Source organism: Rhinolophus ferrumequinum, unplaced genomic scaffold (genome assembly GCF_004115265.2).
Source record: "Rhinolophus ferrumequinum isolate MPI-CBG mRhiFer1 unplaced genomic scaffold, mRhiFer1_v1.p scaffold_57_arrow_ctg1_1, whole genome shotgun sequence".
Taxonomy (NCBI): Eukaryota; Metazoa; Chordata; class Mammalia; order Chiroptera; family Rhinolophidae; genus Rhinolophus; species Rhinolophus ferrumequinum.
This window is the reverse complement of record NW_022680422.1, coordinates 102369-124935: the sequence shown is the minus strand read 5'-3', so window position 1 is coordinate 124935 and position 22567 is coordinate 102369. Positions and strand designations below refer to the sequence as shown.

General features: G+C 38.2%; 1 protein-coding gene across 2 annotated transcripts; it reads right to left on the bottom strand.

The window, feature by feature from the left end:
* Positions 1-838: 838 nt before the first annotated feature.
* LOC117020041 (zinc finger protein 658) lies at positions 839-21859 on the bottom strand. 2 transcript variants are annotated; one of them, XM_033102244.1, is made up of 6 exons: positions 21710-21859; positions 19968-20191; positions 19348-19406; positions 14394-14533; positions 14013-14108; positions 839-6737 (listed from the first exon to the last, which is right to left on the bottom strand). In XM_033102244.1, the coding sequence occupies exons 4-6, from the start codon at positions 14425-14427 to the stop codon at positions 4801-4803; spliced, it is 2067 nt and encodes a 688-aa protein (XP_032958135.1). In that variant the 5' UTR covers positions 14428-14533; positions 19348-19406; positions 19968-20191; positions 21710-21859; the 3' UTR covers positions 839-4800. The 2 variants fall into 2 exon arrangements, with proteins under 2 accessions (XP_032958135.1, XP_032958134.1); XM_033102243.1 differs by having other exon boundaries at positions 840-6737; positions 14394-14520.
* Between the last annotated feature and the right edge of the window lie 708 nt (positions 21860-22567).

The window sequence follows — 22567 nt, the reverse complement described above, 5'->3', positions numbered from 1 at the left end:
GCACATCTGGTCAGCAGCCACAATGCCTGTCAGCGCAGTTCTGGGTGGTGGGTGGAGCGTCCAGGGTGCAGATGGGGCTGCGGTGGGCCAGGGCAGGGTTGGGGGTTAGGAGTTTTGCCTAGGCCTGGTCTCTGGCAGGGTCTAGGTCATGCCGGTGGAGTCAGCCCTGGCACAGCAGCTTCTCCGCATCTTGGAGAGCACAAGGTCTTGGTGGCCCTCGGCCTGGGGCTCTGCATGTCCAGGCAGGGCCATGCCAGAATCCCACCGATCAGGATTCCCATGTGCACCCCTGGACCTGCTCCAGCCCAAGTCGTAGAACCAGACAGCAACCCCCCAGGGTACCAATATGGCTTTCTCCTTTTTTGGGGAGGGCAGTTCGGTCCTAAGGACATGTCCACACATGGATGGCTGTTTTTGGCCACGCTGTTTCTCTCTTCAAAGGGTTCTAAGATCACTTTGTCATTCAGCTGAGAGCTAGTCACACAGGACCTGCTGCTGCACCTACAAACCTGAGAAATGCCTGGGGAAAGAACCACCAAGGTCTTGTATTCTTACCATATCCAATCAATTTACTAAAGGTTTTTATTATAAATAGATATGGGGTTTTGGCAAATTATTTTTTTTTAAAGATTTTATTGGGGAAGGGGAACAGGACTTTATTGGGGAACAGTGTGTACTTCCAGGACTTTTCTCCAAGTCAAGTTGTTGTCCTTTCAATCCCAGTTGTGGAGGGCGCAGCTCAGCTCTAGGTCCAGTTGTCATTGTTACTTGCAGGGGGTGCAGCCCACCATCCCTTGCAGAGTCGAGGAATCGAACCAGCAACCTTGTGGTTGTGAGCTCACTGGCCCATGTGGGACTCGAACTGGCAGCCTTTGGTTTTAGGAGCACAGAACTCCAACCACCTGAGCCACCGGGCCAGCCCCGGCAAATGATTTTTGTGTATTTACTCAGACTGTTTTGTTTCCACTTAATCTATTTATAAGTCTAATTATATTGATTGATTTTTAAAGATTAAACCAACCTGGCATTCCTAGGATGAACACCATTTGTGCATGTTCTAGACTTTTTAGATATTGGTGGATTTGATTTGCTAAATTTGTGTTAAGAATTTCCCCACTTATAGTAATGAGGGGTGCTGGTCTGTAGTTTTTTAAAAATGTCTTTGGTTTTAGAATCTGGGTAATGTTGGCCTCATAACATAAGCCGAGAAGTAGTCCCATCTCTTCCAAGTTTCTCTTTAGTTACGGAGAATTGGCATAATTTCTTCTTCAATATTTGGTAGAATTCACCAGTGAAGACATCTAGACATAGTTTTCTTTGAGGGAACGTTTTAAACTAGAAATTCAATTTCTTTAATAAATGCAGGACTATTCTGTTTGCTATTTAGTGAAATTAGGTAGTCTTTTGAGCTATTTGTCCATTTCACCTTGGTTATCAAATCTGTTGGAATAATGTGTTCATAAGTTTATTTTTTTAGTATCTGTAGAAGCTGTTATGTTACTTCTCTTATTCCTGATATGCTGGTTTGTATGTCCTCTTTTATTTTCTCATCAGCCTGAACAGATGTTTATAAATAATATGCAGTTCTCAAAAAACATTCTTTTTTTTGTAATTTTCTTGTTTGTTTTCAATTTGTTAATTTCCACACTGACATTTTTTATTTCCTTTATTCTGTATACTTTTAGTATTCTTCGCTGTTCTTTTTCTGCTTTTTAAGGTAGAAGCTGATGTTGTTGATTTGAAATCTTTTCTAATATAATCATAAAGCTTTATGCTAAGTACTCAATGAGGTAGATCCCAATAATCTTGAAAATTTTTTTTCATTTTCACTCAGCTCAAAATACTTTTTAATCGTTTGGCTCTATCTTAACTCTTGAGTTGCATATGCATGTTTTAATTGGTTTCAAGTATGTGAGGAAATTCGATGACAGATCTTTCTGTCACTGGCTTCTAATTTAATTCCACTGTTGTTGGACTGAAATGTAACAAATCTTACTAAATTTGAGAGTAGCATCTCTTTTACAGTGGCAGCCAGCACTACAGTGATACTGTTTTCCCAGGCAGGTTATAAGATCCACATGGGCAGGGCATATTCCCAGTACTTTGTATAATGTCTCCTATGTGTGTGTTTAATAAATGCTCATTATTATAAATATTCAAAGGCTCCACACTTCAAATACATTCACAATGGGGAGTCAGTCATCAAAATATGAATTTGGAGTGACACTGTATAGCACAGGGGATGAAAAAGGAATTCAGAAAGAACACATCCCTGTTTTCTTTTTCAATACCAGCTCTGGAAACTCTAAAATGGGACTCAAATTAAGGTCTAAGAATCTGGAAACATTCCAAAATCAGAGACTGTGTCTATTACTTTGACGAATGCCAACAGTGCCAAAAGGATTCATTGGATGGCTAATCTCTCTGTATTTTTCCAACTTGGGCCTGACTATGCAAATGTTTTGTTGCCTAGTGGGTGGGATAGCCATATTTCTCTGTACTTACCATCCCAACTCTATGTGACTGGAAATGGCCCCAAAAGGAAGCCTTGGTCATTTCATCTTGCTACTATCACGATCACTGACTTCAAGAGAAAAGGTTGATTTTAAAATTAATATAAATGGAGGTCATGTGAGATCGTTGCTGAGTGGAGGGGGAATCAGAGATGCCTTTTGACTTTCATTTCCCTTTTGGTTGTGCAATAAGCTTACGTTGTTTCAAGGTTTGAAGAAACTGAGAGGCAAACATTCTCTTAGCTGCTGGAACTGTCCAGCCAGAAGGAGTGCTGATCCAGTCTGTGGTGTGCGTGCCAGCTCCAGAGGTTCTATGATACAGACTTCATCCAGCGCTGGGCTCTCACTCCTGGCTCTTTCCTTTGGCAGGGATGCCACTAAGTTAAGTGCTGGTAAGTCAGTGTCAAAGAAATACCTGTTCTCCACTTAGTGCTAAAGTTATACCATCATTTTCCCTCACACCATATCAACACAAGATAGGAAATAGAAAACTTACTCAGGGAATCAACTGACCTGACTATTTTCCACATTCTGAATCTAACAGATGATACTTGCAGAAAGCAACCTGCCCAGGGTTGAGAGAAGTTTTTAGTCTTCTAGGTTTTAAAAATGAGAATTTCAGTTACTTTTTTCTCTGTGCTGACCAAACCATGTAGCCTGAAATGATGACTGACTAAATATTTCCTTGCTAAAGACTACCCTATACTATATTGTTTCCCCAAAATGTGAGTCTTTTTCAATACCAATGTGGTGCTTATGACACGAAAGTAGCCCTGATTTTATTCCAATTTTAAAACCTGCTATACAAGAAGGGTAGAAATTAAGTGGTTTGCAATGATGCAGTGTGAGCAAGCACCACGGGGTTGGGAAAATATCATAGACAGGATGCTCAGGCTAAATGCATACAAGAGGGCTAAGAAGAGTTGCTTTTTATTTATTAGTTGCAGGTGTACAAAACAATGTAATAGATAGACACCCCTCACAAAGTGATAACCCCTTCACCCCAAAGTGAAGGGGTGCTTTTTAATTACTCAGCACAAAATGAACCATTAGCTGGCATAAAATGAAGGCCGAAGAGCATGTAAGAATCACCATCCACTACACACACAGAAACACACACGCAGAGGCACACACACCAGAATCCTTGAGAAATCTCATGGATCAACAAGGTCCTAGAAAAACAGGGCCAGACCAATATTCAGACATAGCACGCAACCCAAAGTCTAACAGCATCAAGCTGAGGGAAGAAACAGAAGCAGCACATAGACTGTCATTCAGAAAAGGAAAGTGAACAGGTCGAGACCAAGTTTGGCTACTGCCTTGTACTAGAACCAGTAATGAAATTTGTTACATACTCATACAGATGTACCACATAGCTCACACACTAGTCACATTTCTTGTTGTCCACAGAGTTCACATTATTCTTCCATCTTTAAAACTTCACATTCCACAGTGTTTGTGCATATGTAAATATTTTTCTCTATAGTTGCTATAAAGCTTAATATTACATATAAATCACAAGTTTTGGTTCATCAGTTCTAGGTGAAGAATTTATCTTCAATTTTAAAACTGATACATTAACTCAGAAAAAATTATTTGATGCAATTCAGTGTATGTTGAAAAATTAGTTATCAAAATACAAGATTTTAGCATAATCTTAATTATTTCATGTTCAGTGAAGTTCACTTGGTGGTAAAGGCTTTTGTGTTTTTTTCCTAAGACTTCTGATTTTTAATGAAGTTTGATTATTCAGGGACATTGACAGAAGTTTTCTTCCTTATGTGAAGTCTCTGATGTACAACGATATGCTGAATTCTGGTAGGTCTTCTGACATTTATTATATTTATAGGATTTCATCCCAGTCTAACAGAGAGCTGCCTAAACGATATGCATTTAACCAAAAGACCCAAATCTGTACTAGCTCAACAGAGTAAAATCTTAACTGTTGCTTAAAACAACAAAACAGTGAAGATCTGTTAGTGGCGAAATCTATTTCAACCAATTATTCAGACTCTAGCTTCTTTAACCTTGTGTTCTATATTCAATACATAGCACCCAAGTCTCCCATAGAAATTTCCCCATTCCAGTATAACACAGACAGGAACAATATAAGATGACTTTTTAAGGCCAGACTTAGCTTAAATGTAATAACATCATATTCCATGACCAGACCCATGTGGACTAGAATTTAGACAAGTTACGTGCCTAGCACAAAACTAAATAGCTGAAGGAAACAATTTGGAAGTCTATGTGCCATGAGCTTCTCCACTGTGTTGTATGAGTTCCTTTAGGGCATCCCAGATTCATTACATACAAGGGTTTTCTCTCTGCTGTGCCTTCTGTTGTGATGTACTCTAAGGGCTGCCTTACGGACATAAGTTTTCCCGCATTCGGTACATCCATAGGGTTTCTCCCCTGTGTGAATTCTCTGATGTGCACACAGGTGTGTCCTTTGGGAGAAAGTTTTCCCACATTCAGTGCATTCATAGCGTTTCTCCCCTGTGTGAATCCTCTGATGTGCTCTGAGGTTTGAGTTGCGGGCAAATGGTTTCCCACAGGTACTACATTCATAGGGTTTCTCCCCCGTGTGAATTCTCTGGTGTACTCGGAGAGTTGAATTTTGGGCAAAAGTTTTCCCACATTCATTACACACATAAGGTTTCTGCCCTGTGTGAATTCTCTGGTGTGCAGTAAGGTGTGACTTTTGGGAGAAAGTTTTCCCACATTCATTACATTCATAGGATTTTACACCTGTGTGAATTCTCTGGTGTACTTTGAGAGTTGAATTGTGGGCAAAAGGTTTCCCACATTCAGTACATTCATAGGGTTTCTCTGCTGTGTGAATTCTCTGATGTTCTTTGTGCTGTGTTACACTGGAGAATGATTTCTCATATTTATTACTTTCATAAGGTTTCATCTCTGTGTGTTGTCTCTGGTGTACTAAGAGGGCGGGTTTCTTGTATGACTGCCCACATCCATTGTTATCATAAGGGTTCTTCTTTGTGTGAACTGTCAGATGTTCACTGAGGTTTGACGCCTGACAGACAGTTTTCCTACATTCATTACATTCACAGAGATTGACCCCCAAATGAGTAGCAGGATAATGAATAGTGTGTGAATTTGAACAAAAGGATTTCCTGCTTGCCTCACATTCATCTGTTTTCTCTCCTGAGCGGGTCCTCTGATGCTGAATGAGGTGTGTTTTCTTGTAAAAGGATTTGCTGCATTCATCACTTTCAAATGACTTCTCTCCTGTGTCACTTTCCTGATGTACACTGAGAAGTGAGTTTTGATACAAGCATTCCCCATATTTAGTACACTCATAGAATTTCTCTTCTGCTTGAGTTCTCTGATGTATTGTTAGGTCTAATTCCTGGCAGTAGACATCTGTACATCCATTAAAAACAGAGCAATTATCTCCAGTTTGTGTCTTCTGATGCACTAGATAGGCTGAGCTCTGGCTCAAGTTTTCTTTACATTTACTGCTTTCAAAAGCACCCTGTCTTGTGACAGTTCGCTGAGGTTGAGTGCGAGGTGAATTCTTGCTGAAGTTATTTCCACTTTCATGACATTCACAGTTTGTCGTAGCCCTGTGAACTTTACTGTATTCTACAGTGTTAGTTTTGTCACAGGATCTCTCACATTCATTAATATCAAAGCATTTCTCTCTTGTGCCAGCTCTCATTTGGTTAAATACAACTGCTTTATCACAGTTTTCCCTAAATTCATCATCCTGACAGGATTCCTCTCCTGTTAGACAACTCTGAGCTGTAACACAGACAATAGTCCTATCATGTAAAACTCTTCCAAGTTCATTACATTTGAAAGGCTGTTTCAGAGTTTGAAATATCTGATGATCTTTCTTATAACTGAGAGCTTTCACATTTTTATTATATTTGTAAGACCACTCTCCAGTATGAGTTTTCTCATGTTCAATATCAAGCTGCAACTTTTCACATACATTTATGTTATCAGCCTTCTTTCTTGAACAGTATCTACCACTAACAATCAATTCAGAAACAAGTGGCAAATTGATTCTACATGAATCACATTTACAGGGCACTTTTCCTGAAAAATTTGGAGTTATATCCAGATTAATTGGGTTTTCTAAAACTTTTTGCCCTTCTTTACTCAATGTTTTCTTGTCACTGAATATTACTTGCCACAGAGGTTTCTCTTGTTTTTCCTGGTTCTCCTCAATGTGCACATCAACTTGGTAATATCCTAAAATGAAAAAAATTAAAATCATCGTATGAATCTTATACTTATTATTGAGAGGAGCTCATAGCCATATGTTTTGTCATTTTATAGTTTGGGGTCATGTTTCCAAAATTAATAATTCATGCACAGACAGAAAGACAGAGACAGTCAGTCTCTCTCTTTCTCTCATTCATCTATGTTTGTTTGTTTGTTTGTTCTTTAAAGAACAACAAAAAGACCATAAATGTTATTTCTACTGCTAGCCAAGACAGAGCAGGCCATTCTTCCCAGGTCCTCCGCCTTACAATTGGAAATCCCTTGAAAAATAATTAACAAAGAAATAAAGATGCTACAAAATGGAAAAAAGGTGGACTCTTGGACTTAAAAAATGACATGGAAGAGAATCCCAAGATTTTCTTTCTGCTTCCCATGTATCTTATATGGGGTGCTCAAGTGCTGGAGAAGATTGCAATCCAAAGCCGATAAGGAGAGGTAAAACAGCCCCAAGAAAATCCTGTTTCTTTTAGACAAAGATGTGAGAAAAAGGTGCTCTAATAGAACAGAAAATCTTTTAGACAATATCCCTCATATTCAAGCCACTCCCACCAAAAAGAAGATTAAAAAAAAAGAAACATTCTTTTCTGCGGTTCTACCACAGATATACAGGGTTAGTACACACTTGCAATATTTTCCTTAAGCCAAACCAAGAACTCATAGGAAAGATCATGAAGAATCCTGAGAAATTTCCATGCATAAGATATTCTGGGAAATGGTCACAGCGGCCACTGCCCAAATTCCACCTGGAAACATATTCCTATGTACTCTATGAAATCTGCATGGGCAAGAGCAACACATCTATTCTTTTAGGGCACTTGTGGCCAACTCATAGCACACAGAATGAAAAAAAAGAAGGAAAACATAAAAACAGAGGAAAGAAAAAGAGGCAGGAAGGTAACAGTAGGCCAAATAGTACAGCTAGGATGAAATAGCACTTATAAAAATCATACCCTCAAAATCCAAACATACATTAAATAGCACTTGAATTCACATTATCCTCAAATGCACATGAAGTATTCATCAAGACAAACCACATTCTGGGCTGTAAGACAAATCTTTACAATTATAAAGAAGAGAAACCATATAAAGTGTGATCTCAAGCCATGGAGAAATTACACTAGAAATCAGTAACACCAAGTTATCTGGAAAAACACAAAATAAATCTAAATTCATACAGTTCCAATTAAACCATGGGTGAAAGATGACGTCTCACAGAACACTAAAATATTTTGAAGTAAATGAAAATAAAAACTGTTCAAAACAGAAATTTGTGGCATGCAGCTAAAAGAGTACTCAGAAATAAATTTATAGGGTAAATTATTCACATTAGAAAAAAAAAAAAAAAGACCTCCACTAGTTACCTACCTTCCACTTTAAGAAATTATACAAAGAGAAGATAAATCTAAAGAAAGTAAAAGGAAGAAAAATAATAAGGATTAGAGAATACAATGAAATTGGAAACAGAGGAAAACCAATCAAGCCAAAGCTTACTTCTTTGAAGAGATTTTTTATTTTATTTTAATTTTTATTGGGGAATATTGGGGAACAGTGTTTTTTCCCCAGGACCCAAGTCAAATCATTGTTTTTCAATCTAGTTGTGGACGGCGCAGCTCAGCTCTAAGTCAAGTCGTTGTTTTCAATCTAGCTGTGGAGAGAGCATCTCACTGGCCCATATGGGAATTAACCGGAGACCTTGCGCTCCAGTTAACTGCGCTCTAACCAACTGAGCCAACCGGTCGCCTGATAAGATTTTTTTTTTTAAATAGATATAAACCAACACAGAAAAAAAACGAGAACACACATTATCAATATCAGAAAAAGACGCAAGAGGGGATATAACTACTAATACAAGACATTAAAGAGATAATAAAGAATATTAAGAGAAACTCTATGCCCATAAATTTGATAGTTTACATGTAATGGACACACATTTCTTGAAAACAAAAAACTAACAAACTCACTCATGTAGTAAAAATAACCCAAATAAATCAATTTAAAAAATTGAGTATGTGGTCAAAAATATGTAGTTCAAAAAGAAGCTCCAGGAATTGGTGGTATTAACTAGTGAATTCTACCACACATTTAAAGAAGAATTAATATGAATTTTACATAATCTTTTTGAGAAAATACAAGACGAAGATGTTGGAGTAGTTCGTAAATCATTTTATAAGGCCTGTGTTATCCTCACAGCAAAATGTAAGAAACAATTCAAAGAAAAAAAAACAAACCCTAAAAATCAATATCCCTCATGACATAAATGTAAAAATAATGAAAAACAGTAGCTGAAAGAACATAGCAATATATAAAAAAATAATAAATCAGGGTCAAATGGGATTTACCCCAAGAATGAAAGCTGTTCAAACATTAAAAATCAAAAATGTAATCTATCATATTAATCGTCTAAAGAATTAAAACCACACAATCACATAAATTAAGGTAAAAAAATATTTCATGAAATTCAAAATCCACTTATTAACCTAATAAAAGTAATCTACAAAAAGCCTATAGCTAAAATCATACTTAAGAGTGACAGACTGAATGAAATCCTTAATCCTAAGATTGGGGAAAACAGACAAGGGTGTTTACTCTCACCACTTCTACATAACAGTGTAATGGAAGTTCCAACCAAAACAATATGACAAAAATAAAAATGAAAGATACAAAATAAGACTACATAAAAAAATTACAAGAAGATCTTTAAAAGCTTTGAACTAATAAGTGTTTTCAGCAAAAGCAAAATACAAAGCCAATATACAAAAGTGAATATACAAATAATGATAAACTGGAATTTGAAATCCGATAAACATAATTTACCATACCACACATGTGTGCATGTACACACATACACTTGGTATCTCTAGGCTGAAAACTTCTGATGAAAGAAATAATAACCAAAGAAATCCAAGAAATCCTAAATAAATGGAAGGTATATGTTATTTATGGATTTGAAAGTCATAAATTATCAAGACATCAATTGTCTTTAATTTTCACTTATAGATTCAATGCAATCCCAGTTGAAAGTCATTGTCAAGTCATGCATTTCTTTGTAAATATCAAGAAGCTCATATTAAAATTGATAAAGAAGAAAGCTGGTGAACTCATATTATTTGATTTTGAGTATTTATAAGCTAGTGTAATAAAGTTAATGTGCTACTGGCATAAGGATATGTTGATGAATAAAAAAAATAGAGATGCCACAGAAGTATACAATCTTAGACATACAGAAATATGTAAAATATATACATATGCCAAAATATGCAAATATACTCCCGTTTTCTAAAGTTTAGCAAATGCTGTTCAACGGAAAAATGATAATCTCTTCAACATATGATGCTAGAATAACTGGACCCCCTCTTCAAAAATTTAAACTTGCCATATACCTCACACTTTCTACAAAAATTAACAGGAAATAGATTACAAAGTATAAAATGTAAAATTTTAAAATATCTTAAAAAAACACATAGGAATAATCTGTGTTCCTTTGGTTCTGATATTTCTAGACACAACAAAACAACCATGGTCCTTAAGAGAAAATTAAAGAATTGGACTTTATCAAAGTTGATGTTCAGTTTTAACAGCCTCCTCCAAAACCACGCCAACAGAAGAAGTAGGGTGTAGCTTCATTACTGCCAAGTCGGGAGAGAAGTCCAGATTCCCCACCAAACCTCTGCTGACACCCTGGGAGTTGGAGAAGATGCCACTTTAACACGGGGCAGGGGTAAGAGATCAGGCCCCTACAAGCCTCCTATTGGCACCCAGTGTTTCATCAGGTGCTAACATCTGTAGCTCATCTTCACTCCTTTCCATATTTTAGAATCTTTATACACACACACACACATATGTATAGGTGTACTATATGTACAAGTACATATTTAACTGAATTTAGTGGGTGAAGTAGGAGGGAATATATTTACTCCATCTTTCCCCTGGTTAAGCCCTTTCATATCTTATAAATTCCTTCCGTAAACACACTCATGAATATGTTTTCCTTATAATCATATAGAATATTTCTAGTTTTGTTTTGAAAACCAGAACATAAGGCACCTGAATCCAATTTTTTGGTTTTGATCCATAAGGTTACCTCAGCATTCTTTTCCCATTGCTCTGTGAGGATAGTGCCATGTGTCAAAGACCAACTGTCTATAAAAACACATGTTTTTTCTTGAGGTTTCTTTTCTGTTTCACCAATTTATTTAACTATCCCACCCTCAGCTGCATGTGACTTAATTACTTAGAATTTTACATAAATCCTTGATATCTGGTAAAGCAAGTTCACTGTATTTTATGAATGGGATTTAGTCTGTTAATGCATTAAATCTTTACAAATCTATCACCACTTGAATTTTTTATACAAAAAGTTGTTTTTTCTTTTGTCTTTGTTAGGATTAACTAAAGTTTCACCCATTTTATTATTTTTTTATTCTAAGAACATTCTACAATTTCTCAGTTTTCCAGTTCATTAATGTCACTTTTAAATTCTTCTTTCATTAGTAACTTTTGTTATTGTTCTTACTTATTAGTATACTACACATTTACCTCTATTCCCGAATTTAGCTATATTCTAAGATTTCTAATATGTATGTTTATTCTTATTATTTTATAAATCTCATCTAATTTTGGAATTGATTTCCTTTGCTATACATTGTTTAAAAGAAGTAATTTTTTACCTTTCCATGTTGAAAGTTTTTTTTACCCACTTTATGATTACTAGATTTATAAAACTAGATTGAGAGAATATTATTTGTGGTGATTCTAATTAGTTGCATTTACTCTTTTCTTTTTAGACTAAAATTATATTTTCACAATCTTATTATTCCATGGGAATTTGAAAGGCTTGTCCTTTGAGTTCAGCATACATATATACAGATATATATTTAACTTTAATACAAATATAATTTGTATCCTCTATAAACATACTATTTAAAATCCACAGTATTTATTTCATCAGATGAGGTACAGCAGGTCCTCAAATAACTTCCTTCATTAAACATTGTTTCATGACAACGTTAGTGAGAACAAAAAAGCCAATCCCAGCCCGGGCCACTGTCTGTGCTGAGTTGGCACCTTCTCCCCATGTCTGTGTGGGGTTTCTCCGGGTACTCTGGTTTCCAATCACACCCCAAGATGTGCATGTTGAGTGAAGTGCCGTGTGTACACTGCCCCCAGTCTGACTGAGTGTGGTATATGTTATGTACCCTACGATGGAATGGTTTCCTGTCCACGGTAGTTCCCCACTTTCAGCCCTGAGCTGCTGGGATAGGCTCTGGCCACCTGCCATGCTGAACTGGCATAAGCAGGTTGGGAAATAATGATTAATGTATATGTAGATACATGTATACATACTAGATATATGTATATCTCACATTTACATTAATGTTTAATGTTGGAACTGTTTTGGATCTTTATGTAGATGTTCAGTGATTTTTGCTATAGGAACAAATACTGTTTATATCAATTAGCCTGTGACACAGGTGGGTTCATTATAAGTCATTTTGCTCAAAGTTAGTTTTCAAGAACCTATCGACAATGTTAATGGAAGACTTAAGGTCTATTAAATAGGATCTCCCAATTCAAGTGAATTCTAAGTTCTTAGAAACCCATTACTTTGTGTTTTATGACCATGGACATCATATAGTTTGGTGCAGTCTTTCAAATGTTTACAGGTTCATGTTAACCTGTGCCATTGCACTAGGAGCCTTCTTTAAGCTAAAGAATTTATTGTCAAACCTGAACGATAACAGAACACTAAATCCTAAAGAATTTTTTTTTTCTGTTGACTTAATAACTTTAGCATTCTTTTATTACAATCTCTCTAACATACTTATTTGTGGATATCTTTTTTAGCTGATCAGTATGATTCAATCATTTACATTTAATGACCTGGAAATATGCTTGATCTAAATTATGTCACATTTTATGTTACCCTGTTTAAATGGCTTCACAACAAAAACTTTCAGTGAGAACATTTACTGGAGATGATTTTAATTTTTTGCTTGAGGAATTACATTGAAACTTTAACTTTTGAAATTCCTGGAATTGTTTTATTAATTTAGACAAAGACCAATAAGCACATGAAAAAGTGCTTCACCTCATCAGTTATCAGGAAAATTATTATGGAATGAACTGTGTCTTCCCCAAACTCTTATTTTGAAGCCCTAACCCCCAATGTAATTATATTTGGAGATGAGACCTTTAGGGAAGAAATGAAGGCTAAATGAGGTCAGAAAGGCGGGGCCCTAATTCCACAGAACCGGAGTCCTTAGAAAAATAGGAAGAGATATCAGAGCTCTTTCTCTGTCCATGTGTGCACAGAGGAAAGGCCATCTGAGGACATGGTGAGCCAGGAGGAGAGGCCTCACCAGAAAGCAACCATGCTGGCGCCTTGATCTTGGACTTTCAGCCTCCAGAGCTGTGAGAAATAAATTTGTTATTTAAGCCACCCAGGGTATGGTATTGTGTTATGCCAGCCCAGCTGACTAATACAGCAATGATATAGCACTTCACATCCACTAGTATGGCAACAATCAAAAAGTCAGATAGTAAGTGCTGGTGAAGATGTGAAGGAATCGGAACCCTCATACACTGTCATTAGAAATGTAAAATGGTACAGCTCTGCAAAACAGTCTGGCATTCCACAGTTAACACCTAGCAATTTCACTCCTAGCTAGGAACTCAAGGAAAACAAAAGCATATGTCCATGCAAAAAATTGTAAATGAATGATTATATCAGCATTACTCAATAGTAGTCAAAGGTGAAACCCCAAAGGTCCAATGACTGATAAATAGACAAACAAATGCGGTATATCAAGACAATAAAATATTATTTTGCAATTAAAAGGATGAAGTACTAATACATCCTATAATATGAACCTTGTAATGCAAAGTGAAAGAAACCAATCACAAAAGAAAACACATCTAATTCCATTGATATGAAATGTCCAGAATAGCCAAATCTAGAGATAGAAAGATCAATGGTTGCTAGGGCTGCAGGGGAAAGGACATAGGGCGATGACAGCTAAAGGGTATGGGGTTTCTCTCTGAGATGGAGAAAATTGACTGTAGTGATATTTACATATTATCTTTGAATATATTAAAAGCCAGTGAACTGTACACCTTAAATGGGTGAACTGTGTGATATGTGAATTACATCTCAAAGCTGTTTAAAAAGAAAAACAACTTTCAGAAGTGTTCCCTCTAAGGTCTAACTACCCCTGGTGAATCCTTCTGTCCATACTCACTCACCTGGGTACCTCTGGATTAGGAATTCTTCCTCTAAGGACCACAGTTCTTCCCCTTGCTCCAACTTGAAGATCACCTGGGGTTTGGTAATGCAATACCCTGTGAACGCAACAATTGAGGATATATTTAGACAAGATCCATTGGGTTTCTAGTTTCTGACTGTGGAGAAAGATGCAGCAGCAACAACAAAATAAAAGCACCAATTTGCTGCTTTCAATGGGAAAGTAATGATACAAACGATGTTTATTTCTCTAAAGGTTTCGGTTACCTAGGCCTCTTACTCAAAAGCCTAAATAACACTACTCTCCATAAAGTGTGAATGTAATTAATAATTTTAAAAAGGAATTGTATTGCAGAAGGAGTCAGGTGGTAAGGTCTGCTCACCCACGGAGACCAGGTGGCTGTAGTTCTCCAGCATCACATCTCTGTAGAGGGCCCTCTGAGTGGGGCCCAGGTATGGCCACTCCTCCTGGGTGAACTCCACAGTCACGTCTTCGAATGACACGGATCCCTGTGATAACACACTTTGTTTAAAAGGTCAGAATTTAGGCGACAGTGAAAATACTTTTGAGAATTACTATTTTCCTATTTACACTTAAGGCTCTAAACAAATACATACAAAGAATGTCGATTTTTGACGTAATTTGTCTTGATCTTTGGAGTTACTCAATTAGCTAAAAAGCTTTTTAATGTAACATACTTAACCTATATAAATTTATGAATTGTAGATTTTGAGGACAAAAAAATTTCAGTACAAAGAGAAGTCCTGCAACTCTTCTACATCCCAAGAGACTGTCCTAGAGAATTCTAGGACATTCAATCCCTCCATGGACACCACTGCCATCAATGATCGGAGCCAAGAGATACATGGAAGCTGTAGAGATAACATACATGCCTGAACTTCTGTCTAAATAAATGCATAATGATATATAAATCTAGAGCTTATAAAGAGCAAAGCACAACTTACCAAGGCCTTGGAATCACAGAACCTGTATAAGAGAACTGTGTACAGTGAAGTAATAGCAGTGGATATAAGGGTAGGGATGAAATCACAGAGCATAGGCAGCACCCAATGTGGTAACTACTTTCTCATATAGCTACTCTATAACTATACTCATATAGTTGTTTGCTCAAGCAACATGAGCAGCTTCTTCAATGTTGGGGTCAAATACTGATATCAGGGACACAAACGAAAAAACTGTGGCAGAATTTTTAGTGAGACAGATCTGGTCTTGTTGCTCCCGAATGTCTGTGGAACATGAAGCTGGAACTGTCCCTTAAACTAGCACACACATGGTTGTAGAACACAGAGCGGGGTCCAGGATGAAGACAAGCATTAAGGAGTTAGGAGCAATCTGGGTGGTAACTGAAGGTATCAGAGGCCATCAGACAGCACCTTGAGCACACTGAGATGAGGAAAGCAAAGTACCAAAACCAGCCTTGCAGGGACCGTGGATATTAAAGAGGCGGGAAGAAAACGTACAGGTCACAAAGCCAGAGAACTTCTAAAAGGTCATAACAGAACCGTGAGAGGTCAGAGTCTTGGAAACCGAGAAAGGGAAAGTTTCCACAACAACAGACTTCAAAGGGGCTGGGAGAAGGGAGAAGTGGGGAGTTGCCGTTCAACGGGTATAAAGTTTCACTTGAGAAAAATATTAATTTCTAGAGAAGTGCTGTACAACCTTGAGCCGCTAGTTAACATTACTGAATTGGACACGTAAAAATTTGTAAGAGAACAGATCTCATGTCAAGCGTTCTTATCACAACAAAAAAAATAAAATAAAAAGCAGATTAAGAAATAAGAACACAAAGAAGTGTTTTTTCCCAGTGTTATGTATCCAATTATATGTTCATTAATGTCTTCAGTATTACTGAGTGAATACCTTCTCTCTTTGAAGCTCAGTGCTAATAGCCGGGAACTAAAACAAATGAACAAAAGAACAGGAACTCATCTCATCAAATTTACTTTGATCCAAAAAAATAAAGAAAATTTAACTATATTTTCCAAAACCAAAAATTAGCGAGAAAAGGAGCATTATTCTTTTTTTATTTTTGCCAATTTCTTTTATATCTGGCTTACTAAAAATCACCTGGATTAAAAGAAGTTAAGCTAGTAAGTGATGGAGATGAAAATGCTGAAGTAGGGGTCCCGGAAAATTCTCTCTTCTACAAAAACAATGAGAAAAACTGAAAAAAATATATAGAAGTTAACACAGGCAATCTGTGGAAATATGCAAGAAAAAGGCTGACTCATACTACAAAGAGTGATACTACATCCTTTTAATTTACTCTATTCCCATCACTCTCCCTCTTGAACTCTGCCGTAGTTTGAGGACCAACGGTCTGCAGCCAGCAGCCTGGCAACTACAGGAGGGGCAGCACTGCGTTCAGGTTCCATCACAGCCTCATTCCCAGAAAAGTGGCATCATTTCGCCTGTTGGTGGTTCCCTGGAAGATCCTACTTACACGATGTCTTTATTTGAGCCAAGTTAGTTGTGTGTAACTTGAGCATCACATAGTATGTGTGAAAAGACTTCTCTCAGAAGCATTTGTCAAATCATTGAAAGGCACGTGTTTAACTTAGGGGCTACCTGAAGTGCTGGTAACAGCAGGGGCAAACAATGGCGTGATCAAGAAGCTTAGAAAGAAATGCTGGGGAATGGGATGTTAATAAAGATCTGATATATTTGTGAGAATCTAGAAGGCTCCACACATGCATAGAACTGTGCATACACCCAGGCAGGGCTCAGACCATGTTCAGGAAACACATGAGATGGCCCTAAGCTGTCACCTCTAGGTGACCATGAGCTTTGGCATAAGAAGGAAGTGAAGGCTTCTGCAGACTTGTGAACTGCCTGACTGACCGCTGAAGGAATGTCCTGACACGCACAGAGCAAAGACTGGGAGACTTACTGATTCCAGGCATTGAAGGAAATTTCTGAAGAGACTTCAACTGCTACAGAGCACAGGAAATAGAGGCTCTATGCAATTAGTTCAGAAACATCACTAAATAAATACATTTCAAGAGTGACCCCTGTGGAGAATAGAAATTCTGATGTCTAAAGTTGCCATGTTATTTTATTTAAAATGTCTAATTATCAACAAAAGCGGCTAAGCAAGTTGAAAAAAACAAGAAAGTAAGACCCACATGCAGGAAAAAGTGTTATCAATACAAACTGCTCTTGAGAAAGATGTTGGACTTACTAGGCAACGACTTTAAATCAGCTGTTTTAAATATGGACAAAGAAGTAGACCTTGAGGAAAGAATATCAAACGACTAAAGGCAAATATGAGAATAATATTTCACTAAATAGCGAATATGAATAAAGAGATATACAGTTTAAAAAGGAACTAAATACTCAAGAATTGAAAAGTACAATAACTGGAAAAAAACACAAACTTTCACTAGAGGTGTATTTGAGCAGCTGAAAGAATGAACAAACTGTACAATATGTCCATTGAAATTATGCAGTGTGGGAAACAGAAAGAAAAAAACAATGATGGAAAATAAGTACAGGATAGCATCAAGTTTACAAACATATACATAATGACAATCCCAGACAGACAGGAGAAAAACAGAGGGTGCCAAAAAATTGTATACACATTTTAAGAAGGAAGAAACTGTATTAAAACTGTAACTCTATATATACCAGTAACAAAAGATGAATACAAGTCATGTGCATAAATTTTTTTGGCACACCTGGTAGATTGAAAAAATATTTAAAGAAATAATGGCAAAGAAGTCTCCAAATTTGATGAAAAACTTTAAACTACACATCCAAGAAACACAACAAACTTCAAGTAGGGTAAACTTGAAGTAAGAGAGCCACACCTCCAAACAGATAATGAACCTATCAAAAAGACAAACAATTTCAAAAGCAGCAAGAAATACTGAGTCATCATGTACAACAGCAGTAACAGCTGATGTCTAATCAGAAACCATGGATGACAGCAGGCAGTGAGATGACATATTCAAAGTGCTAAAGGAGACTTCAACTGCTACAGAGCAAGAATTCTTGTCAACCAAGAATTCTATACGCAGCAAAAATGTAAAAATTAAAACCTTCCGAAATAAACAAAAACACAATTTGTCAAAGGCAAAACTGCCCTACATGAAATAATATAGACAGTACTTCAGCAAATCTATAGAGACAGAAAGTAGATTAGTTTTTGCTTGGGACTAAGGAGGGGAAATGGGATGATGGGAAAGAACAGTTAAGTTTACACAGTTGTGTTTTAAGGTGATGAAAATGCTCTACATTGACTCTGGTTATGTTTGTGCATATGTGTGGGTACACTTTTAAAAATCATTGAATTCTACATTTTAAATGGGTGACTGGCAAGGTATGTGGATTGAATCTCAATAAAGATGTTTTAAAAAAATGAGAGGACGAAATCCGTACAGGACAATAGAGAAGATGGAAGGGCTAAGGATGAAAACCGGGGGTGAGCCATGTGAAAGGAAAAGGGAGAGAAGATGACTCCCTGAAGATGGCAGCAGGGAGAGGGCACTGCCAGTGGAGGGTGCCACAGACACTAACAGAGAAACTTTCTAGAAGGAAAAGAGAAGTAGAGGCAAGTGATACAGAAAAGTCAGTAAGGAAAAGATTAGACAAGGTCCAATGGATTTGATTATAATCAAGTCTCTGATCACAAGATCACAGGCAAGTGGAGAGAGAAACGAATGCATCATGCAGAGGCTTGAAGTATCAATGGGAAATGATGAATTATTTGAAAGAGAACAGAATTTTAAACTGTCTGCCGAGCAACCTGAATATCACAGGTACTCGAAATATTTATGCAGGGTAATTTCAAGTATATGCAGTTGATTCATGAGAAAAATGTCTTAATTCAACCTATATTTGGGTTTCTGAAAAATAGTACTGACAGAATATATATTTATCATTAAGTCTTCTATTTTTATTGTAGAACAAGTAGAGGCAAATTTCAGTATTATTTTAGGGTTATTACTGGAAGGTTGTTAACTAAATCACCTACTTGAAATCAACAAAGATTTTTTATCTTCAATTGTCCATACATTGCATAAGGAAAGAGTTTCCTTTATCTTCTCACCAATGTCAGCCTTTAAAGAAGTATTTTCTGACATTGATATGGACATGAAAAGTCTCACAAATAAATTTGGAGCTCCAATTTAGTAAATTTGTAGGATTACAGTATCTGCATCTATCAACATGCCACTTTGCTCTGCTATTTATTTCTACAAGTTTTCTGACTGCATGATCCATTTCTATTTCTACATTTCCATGTTAACATACAGACACTTGCAACTTTTTAATTTGCATTGTGAAATAAAAAGGGTATTAAGAACTGAACTCACCTGAACCATGTTCATTTTCTGCTGCTCTTGGAAGAAGGTAAAATACTTGAAGGTTCCAACTGGGGAGGAGGAAAGAGAAATGAACTCATGAGAAACCTTACAACTCCTATATTCCTTACAACTCCTATATTCACCTGCCTACAAATCTCCTAACAACAATTGGAGGAAGAGCCTCCTGTCCCTCTGACATTCTGGAGAAGGAACCGGAAGAAGCACACAGAGGCAGCACCACCTGGTCACGTGCATCTCTGATATGAGCACGTGGGCTTCATTTGCATATTCACCCAGGGAGGTCAACTGCTTTTTGTCAAGGAATTCCCAATTGATGCCCCCTTCTGACTAATTAAAACAAAAAAATGAAACATATGTAAAACAGAGGATTGGTTAAACACATTCAGGTCTGTCAGAGATCCCCCTACCTTCATTAAAAGTAATGTCAAAACACAACTCTGGCTGGATTGTTCATCAAGTTCTTACTGTCTTTACACCTTAAGAGTGTCCCCCAGAAAACTGAAATAAGATGGGATACTTTATGCAAGAAGTATACTGTTTAACTTTTTGTTCTAAATTGGTTGGGGTTTCTAAAAAACATCTGTTGGTAAGATGTTTATGGAACTTACCTGTGAGAGTAAACAGCCCTGTGCTGCTGGCTGGCTTTTCCCCGGGGTGACTACGAAAATCATTCACTTCGAGCCAAATATTTTGGGGCTCCCCCAAATGTCCAAAACAGAAAACCTTTCTTCTAGTCTCATCCTGTTAACTCCACGTTCAGGAAAGAGGGAGCATGAGCATAACTCTAGATACCACATGAGGTGATGGACATGGTGTGAGAGCGGCTCAGAATCTGGAGAGAGTGAGGGCAGAACAAAGGAAACAAGGTGCTGTTTAGGATTTCGTCAGCTCTGCCTGCTTAAACCTTCCTGGGACATCAGTCCTCACCAGCCATCCAGTCAGGTGCCCTTTCCTGCGCAGCCTGGCAGACACCCATCCCTCTCAACCCCACGTACCACCTTCTGCAAGTTGGTCCACAGTATCCACCGTCACACAGTCTGTGATGACTTCTGGGTGTGGTGACATCCCCGAGTCTGACTCAGGCTTCCCCCAGGGATCAAGAACTGCTTCTGGTGGAGCAAATCAGGACCTGCTCCTTCGAGACACTTCTGTCTCTACTCTAAAGCTCTGGTGAGGAGTCTGTCAGAAGAGCTGTTCCCCCAAGGGGCAGTTATCCCTGAGGAACCTCCCTCCTTGCTGACTTAAAAGAGTTACTTTGCTCCAGAGGGGCTGGGACCTGAGCCTGAGAGACAAATTCACTTCATTTGAAACCTTCATCTAACATTCTAAACCTGACCCTTTTGGAATTCACGAAACTGGACTATGCAGCACTGTACCCATTACCTGTATGCAGCTGCTCCACCGGAAGTGTGGCTAGTGCCGCGAGTCAAAATAGGATTTTGAATGCACTGAATTAAAAGCACCAGTAACATTAACTTCACCTCCTTTTCTTTTTACTGCTGCTACTGAACATTTTTCAATTATATTTTTATATTATATTTGCATCACGTCCCTACCGGCCAGCACTGCATTAGTTTGTCAGACTGGACCTCTGAGGATGGAGACAGCCTGGACAGTGCAGGAAGGCGCCAAGAGCCTCACAGTCCCACCCAGGGGCTCTGGAGAAAACCCACACATCCCAGGATGTGTTTACCACGTGGTAAGATTCTGTCCGCATTTACTTCACAATGATGTCTCTGGGGATTTGAGGACAGGCTACTGTGCTAAGTGCTCCAAAGGTTGGCGCTCTGGGTTTGGGGCAGGGAGGACATTGGGAAGACCAAGAGATGGGTAGTGAAAATCTGTATTTTAGTCCTACCTCTCTCACCTACCAGTTTGTGCCCTCGGGGATATATCATCCCACCCCACTAAAGATCTTTCATTTTGGGAAATGACACGTTTATACTGACAAGTAGGCTTCTTGTGACGGTTAAACGAAATAAACGAAGGGAACAAAGTGTCTTTTGATAGCACTTTGCACAGTGGTTACAAGCACTTGACAAAATGTTTTGCAGATCACACCTTATCTAATTCTCGGAGTCACAATGCGAACCCCTATTAGTAGCCTCAAGTTTACCGTGAACGTCATAAAGGTGCATGCCCCTCCCGCCGCCTGCAGCCCCCATACCGGCCGCACCGAGCACCTTCTCCTGACCAGGGCTCGGCCCCACCTGCGCCGCCGGATCCGCCCGGGCCCACCCCGCACGTACACGGGGCAGGGGGAGGGGACGACACACTGGAGGTCCCCGGGATTGGCCCTCCCGTGATCCAGACACCAGCCGACCTGACCGCTGGGGCCCAGTGCACTCACCCCCGGGTTCGCAGCCTCTGCTGCTACACAAATCCAGCGACGCTGAGACCGACTGTTTCTAAGGCCGCGAGAGCGGATGGGAGGAAGCGCTACGAAACTCACATGCGCAGAGCAAGAGCCGAAGACCCGTTCCCAGAGGGCTGAGCGGTGGACCCACACTTTGAAGACTACATTTCCCATGAAACGTTGAGACCTCAGGAAGTAACTTCTGAAGCGTTTCCGCTTCATTAGCCAGTTGGAGGTCGTGACAATTGGACCTGATCCCTGGAAAATTTTCCAGGATCTGCAGTGGTTTGGGGATAGGCTTTAACTTTAGGTCCTAACACACGTTGTAAATCGTGGTCCTCGATCGTATCCTTGCTGGAAAAACAACAGCTGCAAGAGACACTTGGGGAAGCATGAATATGGACTAGATACTAGAAATACTGAGGAAAATTAACCATTACCTTGGAAAGTGCAATAATATTTGGACGATGTTGGAAATTGTTATTTTTTTAAAGCTATATACTGATATTTTTACAATTATGAAATCATGTCTTTGTAATTCAGTTTTTAAAAATTAAGCAAAAACAGGGAAAGCAAATATGGCAACAGGTTAAGAATCGTTAAATCTAGGTAATATGTGTGTATGATGCCTATTTTACTATTTCTATTATTCGGAATGTTTGAATTTCTTTTTAATACACAGGAAATGACTTAGAATGTGGAGGGATGGTGGGAGGTTAGAGAGTTTAATGACCCTCCAGAAATGTACCTTTTAAAATCAAGCTGACAAGAAAAGTAAAGATACACTCAACTATCTCTTTCACAGCTGTGAAATAGAACAGATACTACAAAATGGAGCCAGCATTAACAAAT

Bases quoted from the DNA above. Each gene is read 5' to 3' on its own strand.
- LOC117020041 (XM_033102243.1), bottom strand. The intron at 14,109-14,393 runs GTGAGCAGACCT...TTGCGTTCACAG, and splicing joins CAGCCACCTGGTCTCCGTGG to GGTATTGCATTACCAAACCC. The intron at 6,738-14,012 runs GTGAGTGAGTAT...TTTTCATTTTAG, and splicing joins CCTAATCCAGAGGTACCCAG to GATATTACCAAGTTGATGTG.